General features: G+C 38.9%; 2 protein-coding genes across 7 annotated transcripts in view; both read left to right on the top strand.

Moving 5' to 3' along the window:
- The window catches only part of MEGF9 (multiple EGF like domains 9), a 73876-nt gene extending 67893 nt beyond the window's left edge, over positions 1–5983 (top strand). For both annotated transcript variants that reach the window (XM_036432835.2, XM_036432834.2), the window contains one exon: positions 1306–5983. In XM_036432835.2, the coding sequence (XP_036288728.1) occupies positions 1306–1757 (452 nt within the window). In that variant the 3' untranslated portion in view covers positions 1758–5983. The remainder of the gene's footprint in view (positions 1–1305) is intronic.
- Positions 5984–18379: 12396 nt separating this feature from the next.
- The window catches only part of CDK5RAP2 (CDK5 regulatory subunit associated protein 2), a 141007-nt gene continuing 140066 nt past the window's right edge, over positions 18380–19320 (top strand). For all 5 annotated transcript variants that reach the window (XM_036432828.2, XM_036432833.2, XM_036432826.2 and 2 more), the window contains exon 1: positions 18380–18626. Coding sequence is in view for 4 of the 5 variants with exons in the window: in XM_036432833.2 (XP_036288726.1) it covers positions 18571–18626 (56 nt within the window). In the remaining variant the exon portion in view is untranslated. The remainder of the gene's footprint in view (positions 18627–19320) is intronic.

The following is a 19320-nucleotide window of genomic DNA, read 5'->3' as shown; positions in this document are numbered from 1 at the left end:
AGCTTACTCAAATGGCAAAATGTTTCTTATAGGGAGGTTCAGGAAGGGTATAGATACAAATTAATGATTAGAGATTCAGGATGAGTTAAGAATATTTAGGCTTTACTAGGTCACAGAGATTAGACCACGTTCTTTTACAAACTACCCTTTGATATTCTGATAGATGTTGAATATTCGGCTGATGGACACTTAGCGTGAGGCAAGGGTTGTCCTGCCATTTTCTTGATATCCTTATTCTCTTATGATCCAGGCTATGAAACTCAGATTGAACTTTAGCACTAGCCTGGAGATGCTGTCACTCATATCTCTTTCTCACTTGGAGGCATACCTTGTCTACATTTAGCTGTCAGGACTGTGGTGATTATTGGTTATTAAATAATGTAAAACATGCCTCTTTTTAGGATAAATGGATGATTGCGGTGATGAATTATAAAGATAAAAGTAATCATTTTGTTGAATGACTACTATGTGCCAAGCACTGTAAACATTGAAAAATAACAATGTTATATAGTATGTTATTTCATTTAATCTTTCCCAATAACTTTGCAAAGTAGATATTATTATTCCCATTTATAGATAAGGAACCTCAGTTTTAAAAAGATTAACTGACTTACCTATAATCACACACTTCTACTTAATTCTAGAGCCTTTGGTATTTCCATTGAGCTATGCTGTGTTAGAAGCACAAAGTGTAGTTTGTTAATTATAAAATAGCTAAAATCTACACAAGAAAAAATTACTGTACATGAAATTAAAGGAAGTCTCTTTTTTTTCTCTTGACTAACATCAACTTTGGACATTTAAATGGTGTTATTCAGAAGTAACTAGAAATACAGTTTTTTTCCCTACTTTGTTTTTATCTCCTTTGAAGAGAAGTTTGCCCTTATGAAATGCCATCAGACATCCTGAACTTATTTTAGTTCAAATGATTGTCATCTATCCCTGTCACTTTTAACCATGTGATTTAGAACTCAGTAGTGACATACTTATTATCTTTACAGGAATTTGTATGAATCTATCCAAGAATAAAGAAGGATGGAAAATTCCAACATTAGAATTTCCCTAAAGATTTTAATATAGATATTATACAATTTAAATAATAGCCATGGATATAATAATCAAGCTTTCTAGATCTTGATTCTTTTCACTATATTTCTCTAAACGTTATTTTTAACTTGCATGACCTTAAAGGAAACTATCATGTCAACATGCCATATCAACTTCCACTCCCATGTATTTCTTTTATTGTTTCTTAAAACTAGATAATTTTGTCTTTTACATTTCATTCTCTGTTTTTATTTTCAGAAGTTATTGTTCCAACACCTGAAGGTTCTACCATTTTGGTTTCCAATGCCTCTTTGACCACATCAGTGCCCACCCCTGTTATAAATAGTACATTTACCCCCACTACCTTGCAAACTATCTTTTCAGTAAGCTCTGCTGAAAACAGCACATCAGCTTTAGCTGATGTTTCATGGACCCAATTTAACATCATCATTTTGACTGTCATCATCATTGTGGTGGTGCTGCTGATGGGATTTGTAGGGGCTGTATATATGTACCGGGAGTACCAGAACCGGAAACTCAATGCCCCCTTTTGGACCATCGAGCTGAAAGAAGACAATATCAGTTTCAGCAGCTACCATGACAGCATTCCCAATGCGGACGTGTCAGGATTGTTGGAAGATGATTGCAATGAAGTGACTCCCAACGGGCAACTGACTCTGACAACATCCATGCATAATTACAAAGCCTAAGGAGCTAGACCTGTTCTCCTGAATTGTTAGTGCTCACTAAGACAGCATCAGCCCCTGGGCATGACAGATCCTGGGTAGAGTTTGCTGAGAAAGCAAAGGCATATAGTGCATCGAAGTTTTCAGGTACAAATTCATAATGCACTTAGCCTATTACTTTTATTTTACCATGAAGATTTGAAGCAGTCGCTATTAATAAGGACTTGAAGTAAAGTATATTTTTATACAAACCACATGGGAGTATAGAAAGGCTGAACCCCATAGTACAGCCCTAATTGCTTTGACCTCCAGATAGACTCTTGGGGAGTGTTCACTCAACCAGCGAAAACAGGATGATGGATGTGGACTGGGAGAGGACTACTGGAAGACTTCATCTCCATTCCTGAAACACTTTTTTTAAAAGGAGGTTCAGGAACGATATTCATTTACTGTACTAAAAGACATCATTGAGGAGAAGCTCATGTCTGGGCTGTATCATAATAAACAATCTTGATTGCTTCTAAAATAGGAGCAGAAAAGTCCCAACAAGATCTTTAGAAGCGTTTTATTTTTCCTTCCTGAATTCTTGCTCAAAGATAGGATTAAGGCACAAGATAAGCTTCTAATGATACGGAGAGGAAGGCAATATCTGGGAGCAGGAAGCTGATAGTCCTCCTTAAGGTCTCAGTGTAAATGATGAATTATCTAAAAATAAGGAATATTCCTGCCTCTAGAGAAATAAGATGTATATATTTAATGTAGCCTATCTGATCAACATTGTATTTGTATCTATTTGTAAAAAAAAAAAAATCATGTCATATTTTATCTAGAATGTATTTGTACAGCAGTTAATGACATTGTAAAAAGAAAATATGGGGATTGGTTAAAATATTGTAAAATAGATGGCAATATTGCTAGAGCTGGGACTCTGGTGAGCATCAGTCATTCTTAGTCCCTCTTTGGACATCATTGAAATTTATAAAAGGTTGAATGTTTCTAATCTTTCTTTCCCTTTCTCATTGTAAACATAGAATTATGTGTTCTTTGACTTATAGATTCAAGAAATAGATTTTGAAGTCAGTGATTGTTAAGCTGGAACACAGGCTGCCCTATCCAAGCTACTCACCTAATTAGACATTAGCCACTCTCTATATTTTATATAGATTAATGTGGAACAAGCCTCATTAAAATGCTTTTTAATGTAAAAGATAGTTTTTCAAAGGAATTATAAATATTTTAGTTTCAAAAGAGAAACCATCATTATCACTTGGCATCCCATTTTCATGCCTGTGAAATATTTATATTTCTCCTCCCACCTCAAAAAAAAAGTATCTCCTACATTTGAACATAGCCTGTCACTCATATACCATGAGGAATGTACCATCTCTCTGCAGGGCCACAGTTCTGCTATCTTCTTGTTCAGGTGAGAGTAGCACTGTAGTTGAGTAGATATGGTTAGTCCTGATTTTTAGGGGCAATTTTTTTTTCCCAGAGGCCATCCACTGTTGCTCTCATCTGTTATGATATAGGCAGATTGTGGATTAAAGTTAGAAAATTCAGACAGAAGATAACTAGATATTTATTAAGCAAAACAGAAAACTGTCCAAGTGGTTTAAAAAGAGTAAAGACTTATTAGACTTAGGAAATCTAAGTGGACAACTTTGCCAAGTTCCCCAGAGGAAAACCTGGAATTTGGCTATCCCTCTGTGTAGGATACCACTGAGTTGTTCTCAGGTTTGGAGATGATGCTTTGGAGGATGTAAAGGCAGATAATCTACTTCTGGTAACTTGAGGTGCTCTGGATATTTGGCCATTGCTCATGAGAGTAGAGATTATGTTATGTTACATTATATTAAAATAAGTTATTTCTATAGCCCTTTGCCATTTGCAAAGCATCTTTGCATATGTGTTTCTTTTGTTGTTCACAATAGCCCCCTGGGGAAGTAATTGCTGTCCCCATTTTATAGATGAGATTAAATGTCTTATTTGAGGCTACACAATATTATGCTTGGAATTAGGACTCCTCAATCTGAAGCACATATTCTTTCAACTACATGCTGATGCAGAAATTGCCTAACCACAGACATGAGAAGGTTGGGAAGAAGAGTCCCATCTGTGAATGTTTCTAATTTTTTAAGTACAAGGTGCCATCCAGGGCCATATGCCAATGAAGAACTTGGTGAAAAGAACAGGAAGCTCACTATCTGGAGCCAGTATTGGTGATAAGAAAATAAAAATACTTGTTTGTGTTTTATTAAAGTGAATTCTTCCAAGTGGAGAGAGAAAACCTGCGTTCCGCAGCAGTTGCCACATAATGTGTGTATAGACTGTGCACTGCACAATAGAAGGAATTTCGCAAAGTGGCATACCTGCTTTTCCCCAGATTACCACTCTTCAAGGCCAGGGATTAATGATGGTGAGAAACATTTGATAAACAGAAGTTAACCCAATAGAGAAAGGAGCCAAACAGTCCAGATTCTGGCCATGTAGATTCCTTGAAACAGACCTTAGAAGGTATTGCAAAAATTAATCACAAAGAATGTTTACCTTTAAAACTTATGAACAGTCCTAGATCGTGTTTTTAATTTTTCCCAATGGAATAAAATGAAGGACTTAAAAAAATTTAAGTAATATTTCATGTCCCCTCTATTTTCTGGTGGAAATAATTTTGCTTTAAAATTTAAGGCAATCATGAAATGATCTACCACCAAAATCAGACTAGAAAACTAGCATGGAATGCATTACACAATATTCATTTCTCTAAAAGCATGATCCGTCCTATGAACTATGGCATTCAGCACGGGGATCCCATCAATCCTTTAGAAAGACTAGTACCAGAAGAGTTTTTGTCTAGAAATTAGAAATGTGTTTATTTTCAAATAAGGCTAGTTGAATGTTATTGATAAATAACAGATACTGCTATTGAGTGATACTTTTATCTTCATTAATTCATTTTAAAAAGCACTTAAACATTTCAGACAGTTAGATGCTCTAAGTGTTAAGTATGTTTGTCCTCCCTTATTCCCTCCCCTCCCCTTCTCTCCCCTCTATCCTCTAGCTCCCAGCAGTCTTTTATTAATAATTTCTTAAGTTGTAGAGAAAAATGATAGTCCAGATAAAAACTAAATAAAAACTAAAACTCATTTATACTAAGCTCCTGTGGACTTAATGTGTTACTCTTAGGGATACCTGAATTTTAAGAGAAAATAAAAGAGTAGACATGGAATGGGAGGATATTTGTGGGGAAGAGGATTTGTAGAAGCATCAAATTATATGACTATTTTCTAGCCCAATATTCCCAAGAAAATTGACCATTAAAGCAACTCTCACTGACCCTGGTTTCATTTTGGTCAGTTGACTTGGTTATTTTAGAGGCAGAAAATTGTTTCCTCCTGACAACAGTACTTCTTCCTGACAGCCTCAATTGGGATTGGGTTATTGGATTATTTACTTTGGTCCTATATTTTTTTGTAGGGCACGTAGGGAACATAACACCGATTGTAATGGACATTCCCTGGTTCATACATTTTGAAGTAATATAGATAGGAGTTGAATTTATACATCTCAAGGAAAACTCTCCGACAAAAGTTCAGCCAAGTAAAAAGCAACCCAATGTAACCTGATAGAGTGAGGAAAGCATTTCTAGCCCCATCCAGGAAGAAGCTTGATATAGTAATAAGGAATTTGGGAGCTAAAATGAGTTTGGTGTGTGCAGGGGAGTAATAATGGAAGATGAATGCAAGTTTTCTCTTTAACCCTGAGCCAGTGACTATGCCAAGGGGAAAAGCAGAAAGAACATGCTGATTCATCTGAAGAAGTCAAATATCAAATGGACTACGGGTTATGGATCATTAAAATGTCAGTGGCTGAACAATGCTTTTTCAAAAGCAGTTGGGAAATGTCCCAAGCGCAGTAATTGCGACAGCAGCTCGGGAATGTGAGCCCAGGGCTGCAGATTTAAGTTAATGCAAAAAGTAAATGCTTTAAAGTTAAATTTTAATGCTAGGCACAAGCACTCTGTAATACATTAAATTTCAGCCCAAGCAATTAGCGAATGTTTCTGCAACATTAAAGTTGTATTTATGTCACTAAAATTCTAACATAAATTTTAAAAATGTGTTCTCATCCATATGTTGTACTAGGCTTCATGATGCATTTCTAAATTTGTGTATGATTTGAGTATATAAAAGAATTTATACAAGAGTGTTATTTAAAATTATTAAAAATAAATGTATATAATTTGTACCTATTGTAGATTTGTTGTTTTACTTTTTTATATGGTAAGAGTGGTTAGAAGTCTTTTGATATATGTCACAGACCATTTATTTTCAAATCATGTCATGAATCTTGAACGTTTCACTTGTTAACTATGCTTTTTGTTTTAAGAGTTTCTTTTAAAGAATGCTTTCACCTGGCGAATGTTGCTCAGTGGTTGAGCTTTGACCTATGAACTAAGAGGTCACAGTTCGATATTCGGTCAGGGCACATGCCCAGATTGTGGGCTCAATCCCTAGTATGGGGCGTACAGGAGGCAAAAGAGCAAGGATTCTCTCTCATCCTTGATCTATCTTTCTCTCCCTCTCCCTTTCTCTCTGAAATTAATAAAGAATATTTTCCACTTGGGGGGAAAAATGCCACATTGAAGAAGATTCCCCTTCTTAGAACAAATCAAAACAACACAACCTGAGGGGGAAAACCTAGATATTAATATATATTCTTGTTTGTGCCTTTTAAAAAAATGTGTTTTTTTTTAATTGATTTCAGAGAGGAAGGGAGAGGGAGAGAGAGATGGAAACATTAACAATGAGAGAGAATCATTGATCGGCTGCCTCCTTCACGCCCGCTCCTGGGGATTGAGCTGCAACCCCGGCTGTGCCATTAGCGGGAATTGAACCTGGGACTCTTCCGTCCATCGGCCACGCTCTATCCACTGAGCCAAACTGGCTAGGGCTTCTTTGTGCTTTTGCTTGTCCCTTCATATCCATTGGGATTTCCATGGAAATGTTATAGGAAAAAAACTTGTTTCTTTTGGGTTCCTTTTAGTATAAATTTGAAGGGCCACAACCATGTTCTATGTGTTTATTAGATAACTGATACCTGAAAATTAGATTTTTATTTTGAAATACCCTTGAAGATCCTCTATTTTGACATAGTTTAGAGGTGTTTAATTGGATGCCATTTGGAGACCTAAGGGGGTATTTGAAAAAGAAGAAAAACAAAGGCCTTTCTTTGTGCTGACAGGTTTATAAACTTCAACTGGTTTATTCAACATCACTTGTTGATATTTAAACTTTATAACCCTGCTTTTCTTTTCTAGTCACACAAGAAAATGAGTTTTATTCATAATCCTACCTAATAGTTTATGTATAGGGTTCTATACATGTAGATATAGGATATACATGAATTGGATGTTGTTTCAAGGAAACAGAATAAGCATGGCAAAAATCTAAGCAACTTAAAATTTCAAGAGAAAGTAAATCTACAAATTTAATACAAGAGGAAAAATTTTATAGAATTGTCATACTTTTGATGGAAGTCTATCAGACAAAGATATTTACTAGATTGCATTGTCAAAATTGGTTGTATTCATTTTTCCTAGGGATATAAAATTACACATGATTCATTATAATTAAATCAGTAACTTCAGAGTAACAGTTCTGCTTAATCACACTTAAATAGTTTAAACTAAATTAAAAACAAAATATTTTTCATGAGATAGAATTAAGAGTATTAATTGACAGACTAAAAAGGAGCATTCTCTGAATGTTAAAAAGTTATAATTTTACCTATGTATTATAGGTTTTTAAAAATATATATATTTTATTGATATTTTTACAGAGAGGAGGAGAGAGGGATAGAGAGCTAGAAACATTGATGAGAGAAACATTGAACAGCTGCCTCTTGCACACCCCCTACCAGGGAAGTGCCCGCAACCAAGGTACATGCCCTTGACCGGAATCCAACCTGGGACCTTTCAGTCCGCAGACCGACGCTCTACCACTGAGCCAAACCAGTTTCGGCTACCTATGTAGGTTTTTCAAGACAAATTTATGAAGAAATTATTGTCATAATTATTGTAGAGGCTTCCTAATACTTCTGCTAATCAAATGAAAGCCATCAGACAATGTTAAATTTAAATTGTGTTGCCAGTTTGATTAATAGGTAGGTTTTAAACCTTGTATGTTGAACACCAAACTTCATATAGTTGCAAAAAAACAGGCAAAGTCTTCTCTTTGTATGTAGCAAGAGTAGGTTTGAGTAATAAAGGAAGTATTTGGGAGGAAATCTTCTTTTGTGGTTTCCTATTTGTTGTCAGATCAATTGCTACAGTCTTATACAGCAGTGTTGTTTTGCTTAGTCTCTATCCCAAATAAGGAAGAGCCTTAGCCTCTCCTTATGTTCACTACCATTCTAACCCAACCATGTTAAAATTCATGTATAATTTCCTGTATATGCTAGGTTGTATGATGTCTTTTTCTGGCTTTGCTGGTGCTGTTTCTTCTATCTATAGCATCCTAGAGCAAGCATGTCAAACTCGCGGGTGGCTGGCCACATGCCTCATTTATTTGGCCCTTGTTAGCCTTTGAGTTTGTCATGCTTGTCCTAGAGTATACTTTTACATTCTTTGCAACCCCTTGATAAAAGAAAGTTGATCAATCCATAATTTGTATCTCTACTTTGTCTAATGAATACCTCTCTTATTATACATATTTTATGTAAATACTTGTTATTTTATGTCTTTCCCAGGAGATTCTATTCCTTGAAGCCAGGGACAATATTTCTCCTGTCTCTAGTATCTGGCATAGTGCTGGCACATGTGGGTGCTCAGTAAATGATGGTATAAAACAAAAGATACTTGACAGATATAAGAGTTTGTGTATGGAGTTATTTAATGAAGTATTATAAGAAAATTATATTCAGTAGGTAAGTCAATATAATTTTAAATATGTTTTGATTGATTTTAGAGAAAGAAGAAGGGAGAGGGAGAAACATTGATGAGAAACATCAATTGGCTGCTTCCTGTACGCCCCCTACTGGGGATTGAGCTGGCAACCTGGGAATTGAATGAAGCACCTCTTAGTGCATAGGACAATGCTCATTTCATTGAAGCACACTGGCAGGGCAAGACAATATTTTTAATTTAATAGAGATATCAGTATAGTTTGCACTTAAGAGGGTCTGAGAAACTATTGAGATTGTATGCTGTTTGGTTTGTGAATACAAACTGTGTGTGTGTGCGTGTGTGTTTCTGAAAAGGTCCATACCCTTAATCATAGTCTCCAAAGGATCTATGATTCCAAAGGGTTAATTACCTGGAAGGGGATGACTTTATGCATTTCAGCAATAAAAACTTCCACTGAATAAAAGTCAGTTCTGCCTTGATTCAAGAAATCCACATCAGGGAACCCTTTTTAATGAAATGACCTAAAAATCAAAGAATTTTGTGCAAAAAATGTATTAAAAAATGGGACAAACTCCAGGTGTTTAACAACAGAGCATACACTTGTTAAGATAACATACATATATTAAAAAGAATAAGAAAAAATGATTAAAAACAGAAAGTTAAGTGAAGAAAAATAGGATATTTTGAACATGGGCACCAGGACCCATGACTCACATTCTTCATTGAAGCATCATTTGGTATAGCAAAATAATAATTTGAAACACTTGTCTGTCTGTAGAAGAATGTATAAGTTGTGGCCTATCTATATCCTTTGAACAGAATTTTATGCATTTGTCAAAAATGAATGAGTTACAACTATATATATATATATATATATATATATATATATATATATATATATCTCAATATGGATGAAACTCAAAAACAATGTTCAGCAAATAAGTCATAGAGGATATATAATATTTCTTTTATATAATGGCTAAAATGGAAAATGTTATTTAAAAATACATACGTGGGAAAACTAAGTGAATGATTTATTCAAAAGTGAAGATAACTTTTTGGAAGGAAGAGAATGATACACAGATGACTTCAAAGGCATTAGTACTATTAAATAGTGTGTGTACATAGCTTTTTCATTGTATTTTTAAAAAACTCTATGCATGTGTATACACATATATACTCTGGTATATATATGTAAATAGGAAAAAATTAAGATATAAACTGGTGCATATAACAATTTTCAACTATGTTGGAAAATACAGAAAATGTTTGAAAGGAAATGCCATAACTTGGTGATATTTGTACTAAAGAGACAAAACAAAGTCACTACATTTTATTTCATAATGGCAAAGAAATGCATCAGGAGGATATAGTAATCCTGAGTGTTTATGCACTTAGTAAAAGAGCTTCTGAATACATGAAGCAAAACTTGTTAGTACTGAAAAGAGAAATAGGCAAAACCATAATTATAGTTGGAGATTGCAACCCTTCTCTCAATAACCTAGAGAACAAATAGACAGAAAACCAGTAAGGATATAGAACACTTGAATGACATTATCACCAACTTGACCTCATTGGCATAGAACAGTCACCCAACAATAGCAGAATATACATTATTTTTAACTGCACATGGAACATTTACCAAGATAGACCATACACTTGTCCATAAAATGTCTTAACAAATTTAAAAGTATAACAAAATATTTTTTCTGACCACATGGAATTAAATGAGAAATTAGTAACAAATATATCTGGGAAATTCTGAAATATTTAAAAACCAACATATTTCTGAATAACACATAGGTCAAAGAAGAACTTAAAAATTAGAAAGTACTTTGAACTGGATTAAAATGAAAACACAACATTACACATTTGTGGAATGCAGCTGAAGCAGTGCTTAGAGGGAAAGTCAGAGAGCACTGAATGTTTCTATTAGAAAAGAGGAAAGATCTCAAATCAATGACCTAAGCTTCTATATTAAAAAACTAGAGAAGAAAGATCAAAAGAAACCCAAAACAAGCAGAAGATAAGGAGTAATAAGATAAGGGCCAAAATAAATACAAAAGAAAATGGGGGAAAAATCAATGGAACTAAAAGTTGCTCTTTGAGAAATTCAATAAAATTGATAAACTTCCAGCCAAATAATCTGGAAAATGTTTAAAAGGAAGAAGACACACACACACACACACACACACACACACACACACACACTCCAAAAACAATATTAAGAATGAGAGTGGCAAAACAGAAATGTTCCTTTATATATATATATATATATATATATATATATATATATATATATATATATATATATAATTGATTTTTTACAGAGAAGAAGGGAGATAGCCAGAAACGTCGATGAGAGAAACACCGACCAGCTGCCTCCTACATGCCCCCAACAGGGATGTGCCCGCAACCAAGGTACATGCCCTTGACCGGAATCGAACCCGGGACCCTTCAGTCCACAGACCAACGCTCTACCACTGAGCCAAACCGGCTTCAGCCAGAAATGTTCCTTTCAAACATTTTCTAAGATAGTTGAAAATTGTCATATGCACCAGTTTATACCTTAATAAGGATATAAAGGATAATAAGGAAGGTTCAGTCAATACATTTGTTGACTTAGCTGAAATGTATAGATTCTTACTCAAAAAAAAAGACAAAAAGAACCTATGTAGAACCTATGTGGCCCTATTTCTATTAAAGAAACTGAATTTGTATTTAACAGCCTTCCTCAAAGAAAACTCTAAGTGTGGTTAGCTTCACTGGTGAATTCTATGGAAAAACTTAAAGAAATAATACCAATTAAACACAGACTCTTCTTGAGAAATTAAAATTTCCTAATTTTAATTTCCTAATATTTCCTAATTCATTCTATGGGACTAGCATTAATCACCCTGAAACCAAAACCAGACAAAGATATCAAAAGAAAAGAAAATTACATATCTCTCATGAACACAAACTTAAATATTGTAAGAAAATGTAAGCTAACTAAATGCAACCACATAAAAAAAAAAAAGATAGTACTGGGGTTTATCCCATGATTGGTGTAATATTTGAAAATTAATGCAATTCACAGAGACTGAAAAAAAGAAAAATCATATGATAATCATCTCAGTATATGCAGAGAAAAAAAAAGCATTTGACAAAAATCCAGTATTAATTCATGATAAAAATGATGATGATGAAGAAAAGAAGAAAAGGAAGAGGGAGAAAGAGGAGGGAGGAAAAAGGAAGAGGAAAAAGAAGAAACTCTCTACCATCAAGTTATCTGTTCAATTTGAAGGCTGGGACAATCTTTATCTTTTAATGCCAAGGCCAAGCACAGGCCCTGGTACTAAAAGGAGCTCAATAAATATTAGTGAATGAATGCATTAGCTGTGTTGCCATTTTTGCACTGGTAAATATGGTGAGACATGTACTGCAGGTTTAGGCTTTGAATTAGATAAAGCCTAACCAAAAAACAAATATACTGTTATTTTGGGCAACACTTGTACGCAGGGATGTTTTTGAGTGACCTTAGGAACAAAAAGCATAAAATTTCCTTTAGTGGAATGGTGCCAATGAAAATCATTCCTTCAGTGCAGAGAGATCTCACCCACAGACTGGATTGCGTATCCTCAGACACTGTGGCATGTGCTGCCTGGGCAGGAGGCAGACTTAGTCTGCTATGTGGATGCTTTTGGTGCTTTCCCCTTCCTGCCTTTATGTGCAGTAGCTTCAGAACCAACAGGCTATAGCTCAGCTTTTTAATTTCCCCCCAAACATTTTCTAAATGAGCCATTGTTACCGTTTATCACCATAGCTAGGGGATTATTCAGCTTCATTTTAAGAAGCTACTTTTACCAAGAGATGAGATTCTTCCAGACAAGGATAAAAACATTAATGGTTGTCTATTAAGACTCTGTTTAGTTGAGATAATAATTTTGGGGCAATTAAGCAAATTGTATAGACTCCAATGGGCCATTAATCCCCAAATGAATCTTGTGAAATGGAGAGGGCTTTAAATTCTGTAGCAAGGATCAGAGTTTAGCAGCGGTGACATTTTGAATTTCCTTCTGTAAAAATGAAAAGGTAGCAATGTTAGCAGGTTTTGGTTCTGTATAAAGAATGAACTTCATTTACTTATAATCTGTACCTCACCTTGCTGTGTTAAAAGAGATAATTAAAATATTAAAGTAAGGGTTCAAGTATCAGTTAAGTATACCAAACAGGGGTTAGAAGTACACCACCAACCCGGGGCTAAAGGTTACATTAGCAGCTGACACCCAGTTTAGCTAAGTTTCCCAGCAACCAACAACAGGGATTACTTAGCTGTTACTACCTAATTTAGGGGTGTCGAACTCAATCAGAGAAGGGGCCAAAATCTAAAATCCAGCCTAAATCTCGGGCCGAATGGTTTACTGAACAGTCATAAACTGTCATTGTGATGGAAACGCAGCGGAGTGCAGTGATGACAGCGCGGTGCGGGCCACATTGCAAGGCCTGGCGGGACGGATTTGGTCCGCGGGCCTTGTGTTTGACACATGTGACCTAATTAAAGGAGGCATCCTGGAAATACAGAAAACCTCTTTAGCTGAGTTCTAAAAAACAATAGAACAGAGAGCATCAAGTTTGGAAGCAGAGAAATGTGAAGTCCAGTGCAGGCTTTACAACCCTAGGATCTTGGGCAAGTTAATAGATGGTTCTTAATCCTACTCTCCCTACCTGTAAAAGAATAATAGTGCTGAACTCTTAGGGTTGCATTGAGGTTCAATGAAATCTTATATGTAAAGCACCCCAGCACATGCAGATTCTACAATGAATGATATTTCCCTTCCACTCTGCCTTTTCAATAAAAAGAGAGATCTTCAATAAAAGCTTAAAAAAAAGGGGGGGGGCACTGAGATGATTCCAGTACTGAGAAGGAGAGCACCGCGGCTGATCTCCTCAAGCTATTTACGTATTTCCCTAAAATGGGAGAAACTACAAAAAGTCATGTTACTGAAGTTGCAGCCCTCCTAATCAATTTGTTCAAGCAATCTTTGGCTACCGATTCTGGATGTCTGCAGACACATTTGCTATAGATTTCTTTGAAAAGAGGAAGTAGGTGCTGTTGGCCCTTCTCTAGGAACCTGCTCACTTAACTGCATTTAGGGGAGAGGCCACTTTACCACCCACTCCTACAAGTCACAATCTAGACATCAGTGCTTTGCCCTAGCCTGTGTGGCTCTGGGTAGGGGTGTGCAGGAGGCAGCAGATTGATGTTTCTCTTCTCTCTCTCTCTCTCTCTCTCTCTCTCTCTCTCTCTCTCTCTCTCTCTCTCCTCTTTCCTCCTCTCCCTTTAAAAATAAAAAATCAATTAAAAATACGGACTTCTAAAAAAGACATCAGTGCTTCTTTTAATCTGCAAAAAAGTCCAGACAGTTAATTCAATTACCCTTCTTTGCCTACAGCTACTGCTGTTTTACATATTCAAATGTGCAGCTGGGAAGGGCGCTTAAAAGCTCTTCCTGAGAGTTTTTCCAGTAGTCTTTTGTTTTAACTTTATTTTTACTGTTGAGAGAGTTTTCCCAATAGTCTTTTGTTTTAACTTTATTTTTACTGTTGACACTATTACAGATGTCCTCATTCCCCCCCACCTTTTTTGCCCACCTCCACGCAGCCCCAGCCCCCCTTCCCTCTGGCTATCACCACACTGTTGTCTATGCTTATGTGTCATATTACAGCATTATTTACAATAGCCAAGATCTGGAAACAGCCCAAGTAGATGAATGGATTAAAAAAAGCTGTAGTACATGGATTTCTCTCTCTCCCTCTCTCTCTCTCTCTCAATTCCTCTCCCTCTCCCTCTAAAAATCAATAAAAACATATGTTTGGGTGAGGATGATCAATGTAAGCAGGGAGATCTTGAACTGGGACGTATCTAGGCCTTCTGCAAGTTTCAAAAAAAATTCAGAAGTGCCGTATTTGGAGGGCATGGATTTTGCCTGTAAAACACCTTCTCACAACCGCTCTATCAGAATGACTCAAGCTCTTCTCTCTATGCCCCTAGAATCTTACTGTTATTTTTCTCACAAGAAAGTATTTTAGGATATTTTGCTTTTATTTATAATTACTTATGTGCATTTTAACCAGCTTTTTGGAGGCAGGATAGCAGTAACTGAGTGAAAGGTACCACAGCATAGTGATAAAGAATATGGGCATTAGGTTGAAATCTGGGTTCAATTCCCAGCTTCCACCACTGAGCTGCTGTATGTCCACACAAATCTCTCTCCTCCCTGAGCCTCAGTTTTGTCAGCTGTAAAACTGGAGCAAAATTGGTCCCTATTTTATATGGTTATTGTAAGGATTGAATGTAAAGTTTAAAACAGTGCCTGGTACATGGAAAGGCACAGAGTCAGTTTTGTGTTGCCAAAAAGTGCATAATCTCAATTTAGTGACAAGGAAACACACCACATGAATCTGAATTAAGAAACATTTTACCAAGTAACTGGCAAGAACTTTTATGAAATGTCAATGCCATGAAAGAAACAGAGGAACTGTCACAGATTAGAAGACATTAAGGAGACATGACAACTAAATGCAGTGTGGAATCCTCCGCCAGATAAAGGGCACTAATGGGAAACTGATGAACTTTAAATAAAGCCTGTAGTAATCATATTGTCTCAATGAATTTCTTATTTTTGACAATTGTGGGATGGTTATGTAAGGTGTCAATATTTTAGGAAGCTAGGTAAAGGCAATACAAGGAATTTTTTTTTTGCAACTTTCCTAATTCTGTATTTCTAAATGAAAAGCTAAAAAAGAAAGGGAAAAGGTGGCCTTTGGCAAATATCTCCTCTCTCTGAGCCTTAGTTTCCTCATCAGTAGAGCAGGGCAATAATCCCAATCTACTTCACAGCAGCATAAGGATAAAAAGGAAACAATGCGGAGAAGCAATGTGCACATATTTATCCTATAAAATGGTATTCTTGCTGTTAGTAATGGCAGCTCATGTGTCTTGATGAGATGCTTGAGCTGCTAAAACTTTAGGAGGGTTGTACCCTAATGAGAAACATCTGGCTGCAAGCTACTTCCTCCCAGCCACTGGATATGACCTTGCCCAAGGAAATAATAATGCCAGCTTTGTGGCTGGGTGGCTGTTGTCAAGGAGATGGCGCCAGATAGCCCAGACAGCTGGTGGTAGTGACGTCACCTCTAGGCTTGGCAGAAAGAAAGGCCGTGGTGAGACAGAGACGGGGCAAAGGGCTTTATCCCCCACCATGAAAACAGGAAAAACAACTTCCCAAATAGCCTATCCTTTGTACGATTGATTCTATTTTCAGTCTTCCAGGTTCACCAGAGGGTTTAGCACACAATCCAGGAACATAGTCATTTTTTTTTTTTTAATGGGACAATGGCTTAATCATAAAGAGAATGCCTAACAGGCTCATATTTCTTTATTGTTCCCAAAGTATCTAATTATCGATAGATAATGCAAGTGTGTGAGCTCAGCACTGTCTGCCCTGCTTTACACATGGAAAACTCGAGGAGAAGCAAAGGGAAGGTACTCCAGGCCACAGGATGTCAGAGGAGTCTCCAGAGTCAGAATTCAGGTACCCAGACTTCCAGTCTGCAATCAGACTGTTCCCACTAAGATGTCCCTCACGGCCACCTTCAAGCAGTTGCTTAAGGGTCTGCTGAACACATCCCTGAAATGTCTCACCTCTGAATCCTGAAGTCTAAAGTGGAGAAAAAGGAAGACATAGGGAAGACAGGTTAGCTGAAACAATTGACGTTTAGAGAGACCTGAGAACGTCATCATTATCTCTCTCAGCCTCAGTCTTCTCATGTGTAAGTGCAGTGGGGTTCATTGTAGACCTACTCCAGAGGGTTGTGATGAGAGTTAAATGAGGGGGTACATGTGATGTGCCTGTCAAAGGTGGCTTGAAAGAGATGGTCAGATTTGTGTAAATCCTCTTCCTTGTTTCCTTTCTCAAGAGCTTTCATCTGCTGGATGGAAAGTTAGTTCCTTCATTTGAGAAATGATGATTGTAACTCAGCCTCCCTCACCAGAACAGAGTTGGTTGTGCAGTAGTACCGTAGCTTTGAAAGACACACAAAGGAATTGCCTCCAGAGCTGTGAGGTCCTGAGACTCCCATCCAGTCCAACCCTCTTATTTTACAGCGGTAGAAACTGAGGCCCAGAGAAGAGGAGTGGGTGGCCAGAGATCATAGGGAGTCAGTGGCAGAACCAGCTTCGCTGCTTTTGGACACACTCATCTCACTGCTTGAACTCAGCACTGTCAAGACTGTTGGTTCCACAGTGTCAAGCACTGCTCCTTTCTGGAGACAGTTGGTTCCTATCCACTCTGTCTTTCAGGATCAGGATGTTATTTTATTGCTGATTCTGAGGTGGTTGGAGATCTGGGAAAGGAAGAGGAACAGGCACAGGACCATGTGCTTTATAGGTTTCACAAAACACACACACACACACACACACACACACACACACACACACACAGAGGGGGGGGGACAGGAATATGTAGGACGTTGACTGAACTAGTATAGGTATCTTAGGTCATCTTCACATCCTTGCAGGATAGGTTTTGGCTCCATTTCCCCGGCGGATTGAATCATTCAACATATATTTTTAAACACCTGCTGGTGGCAGGCACTGTGATAGGTGTTGGGGATAAATCAGTAAACTATTGGGAATATAATCTCTGCCCTCATGGAGCTTCCGACTGGAAGAGGAGAACATTGGAAAACTAACAAACAACCCCCACCTTCCCGGAAATCTATACTTGCAAAATACAGTAAGTGCCACAGAGGAAAAGCAGAGTCGCTAAGAATTCAAGAAAGGGCTGATTTAGATGAGAGGATTAGAGAGAAGGCTTCTTTTGGAAAGAAACACTTAAAGCGAAGAATGGGGAAACTGAGGCTGAGGGTGGACTTACACACGATAAAAGGGAAAGTCACCATCAGCCCATTTTTGCACGTTATTTTTACCCGGGACTCTCCTGTCAGCCTGCAGAGGTAGGTAGGCAACCCTGAGACGGGGGAGCTGAAGGCTGGGCTCACTGGCCAGGCTCTGCCCCAATGATCCCGATGCTCAGGGAGGCCCCGCGCTTTGGGAGAGACAGCGGGTTCCGCAGAGCCGCGATGCAGGGGCCGGGGCCCGGGGCGTGGCTCCAGTTCACAGGCTCATCGTGCGTGACTCCAGGCGGGTGGCTTCGTCTCGCTGGGCCTCGGTCTCCACATCTCCAGTGCGTCTGAGGCCTGAAGGTAACGATCCCTGGGAGAGAACGGAGAGTAAGTGTTGCTGACCCCTGGGCCCATAGGAAAGAGCTTGTTTCAAACTACGTGTGCAAATTACTACCTGAGTTGGGATTCTACAGGCAGGTTTTTCCTAAAGGGGGAGGCAGCACGGGATTATCGGATGAGTTTCAACTGAAGGCGGGAAAAAGGAGTTTGGAAGAACAGACCGTAAGGTTCGTGGTCATTCTCCCAGAAAAGCACGTAGGAGGTTATGAACTCTGAGTGGCCCGCTGCCCAGCTCCCGCTTAAACTAACGGACCCAGGCCGACCTTCGCCCTCAACAAAGATGGCGCCTTCCCGGTCCTCGGGCCCGACTGCCCTCATCCAACATGGCCGCCAAAGGCCTCTCTTCCCTTGGTTTTGCTGGGCCAAGTGCGGGCGTCTTGCCCTTAGTTAAGATGGCGCCCGCCCGCGCTTCCCTGCCCGGCTTCACGGCGCGCGCCGCGTTAGCCCCGCCCCGTTTCCGTAGGAAGAAGCGCCGGGAAAGATGGCGGCGGCTGCGGTTTGAATTCCAGCGGCGCCGCCAGAGTCCGAACCAGAGCTGGGTTGGAGGGGGCGGGGACCTCTGGAGCCGGGCGGGTCGTGATCGCAGGAGGAGCCCGTGGAGCCGCCATCGCGGACACCCATGCCACCACCTGCTCTGTGTCCGTGATGGATTCGGTGCTGGAAGAGGACGTCACTCTCCCCGGGACGCTCAGCGGCTGCAGGTGCGGCCCGGGTTCGAGGGATTCGCGATCACGGGGCGCGGGTGCCCGCTGAGGGGGGTTTGCTCTTGAAGGTGTTTCTGGACAGGGTCAGGTGTGGGTGGGTTTCTTGGAGGAGGGCGTTCTCTTTGGGGACCCGCCCACCCGTGGATACTGAGTGTGGAGGTTTGGGGGCACCACACTCGCCCTTGGTATTTGGGGTCCTTCTCCGAAGGGGATGTGCGGGCAGGTAAGGCCTCTCCGGAAGAGCGGAGGACAGGGCCCTGGGAGCTGGTGGAGGGGCAGGGCTGGGAGCATTCTGGTGTGGGGGTTCGCTTTCATGATGGGGACTTTGCTTATGGGGCCACCCGGACTGAGGCAACGGAGTGCAATGGTTAAGAACCTTGGCTGGAGTTGGACAGAATTGGATCCAATTGGTCACTGGGGGAAGAAAGGGGACATATGTAATACTTTCAACAATAAAGATTTAAAAAAATTCCGGGACCTTTTAGCTGAGTGACCTTGGTAGAGTGGCTTAGCTTACTTTCCCATCTGTCAAATGGGGCTTGTGGTCATATCCACACAACAGAGTTGGGGTGAGGATTAAAGGAGATGTCTGCCCAGCCATTTGCTTGGCAAGTGCAGTGTCTGGCACAATCAGTGCCTAAAAAATGATTGTGCTGCCATTACCATCATCATCACCATCATCATCATCAAT

Source organism: Pipistrellus kuhlii, unplaced genomic scaffold (genome assembly GCF_014108245.1).
Source record: "Pipistrellus kuhlii isolate mPipKuh1 unplaced genomic scaffold, mPipKuh1.p scaffold_m20_p_12, whole genome shotgun sequence".
Lineage (NCBI taxonomy): Eukaryota > Metazoa > Chordata > Mammalia > Chiroptera > Vespertilionidae > Pipistrellus > Pipistrellus kuhlii.
Note: the sequence above shows the minus strand (reverse complement) of the source record. Positions and strands in the feature narration are given on the sequence as shown.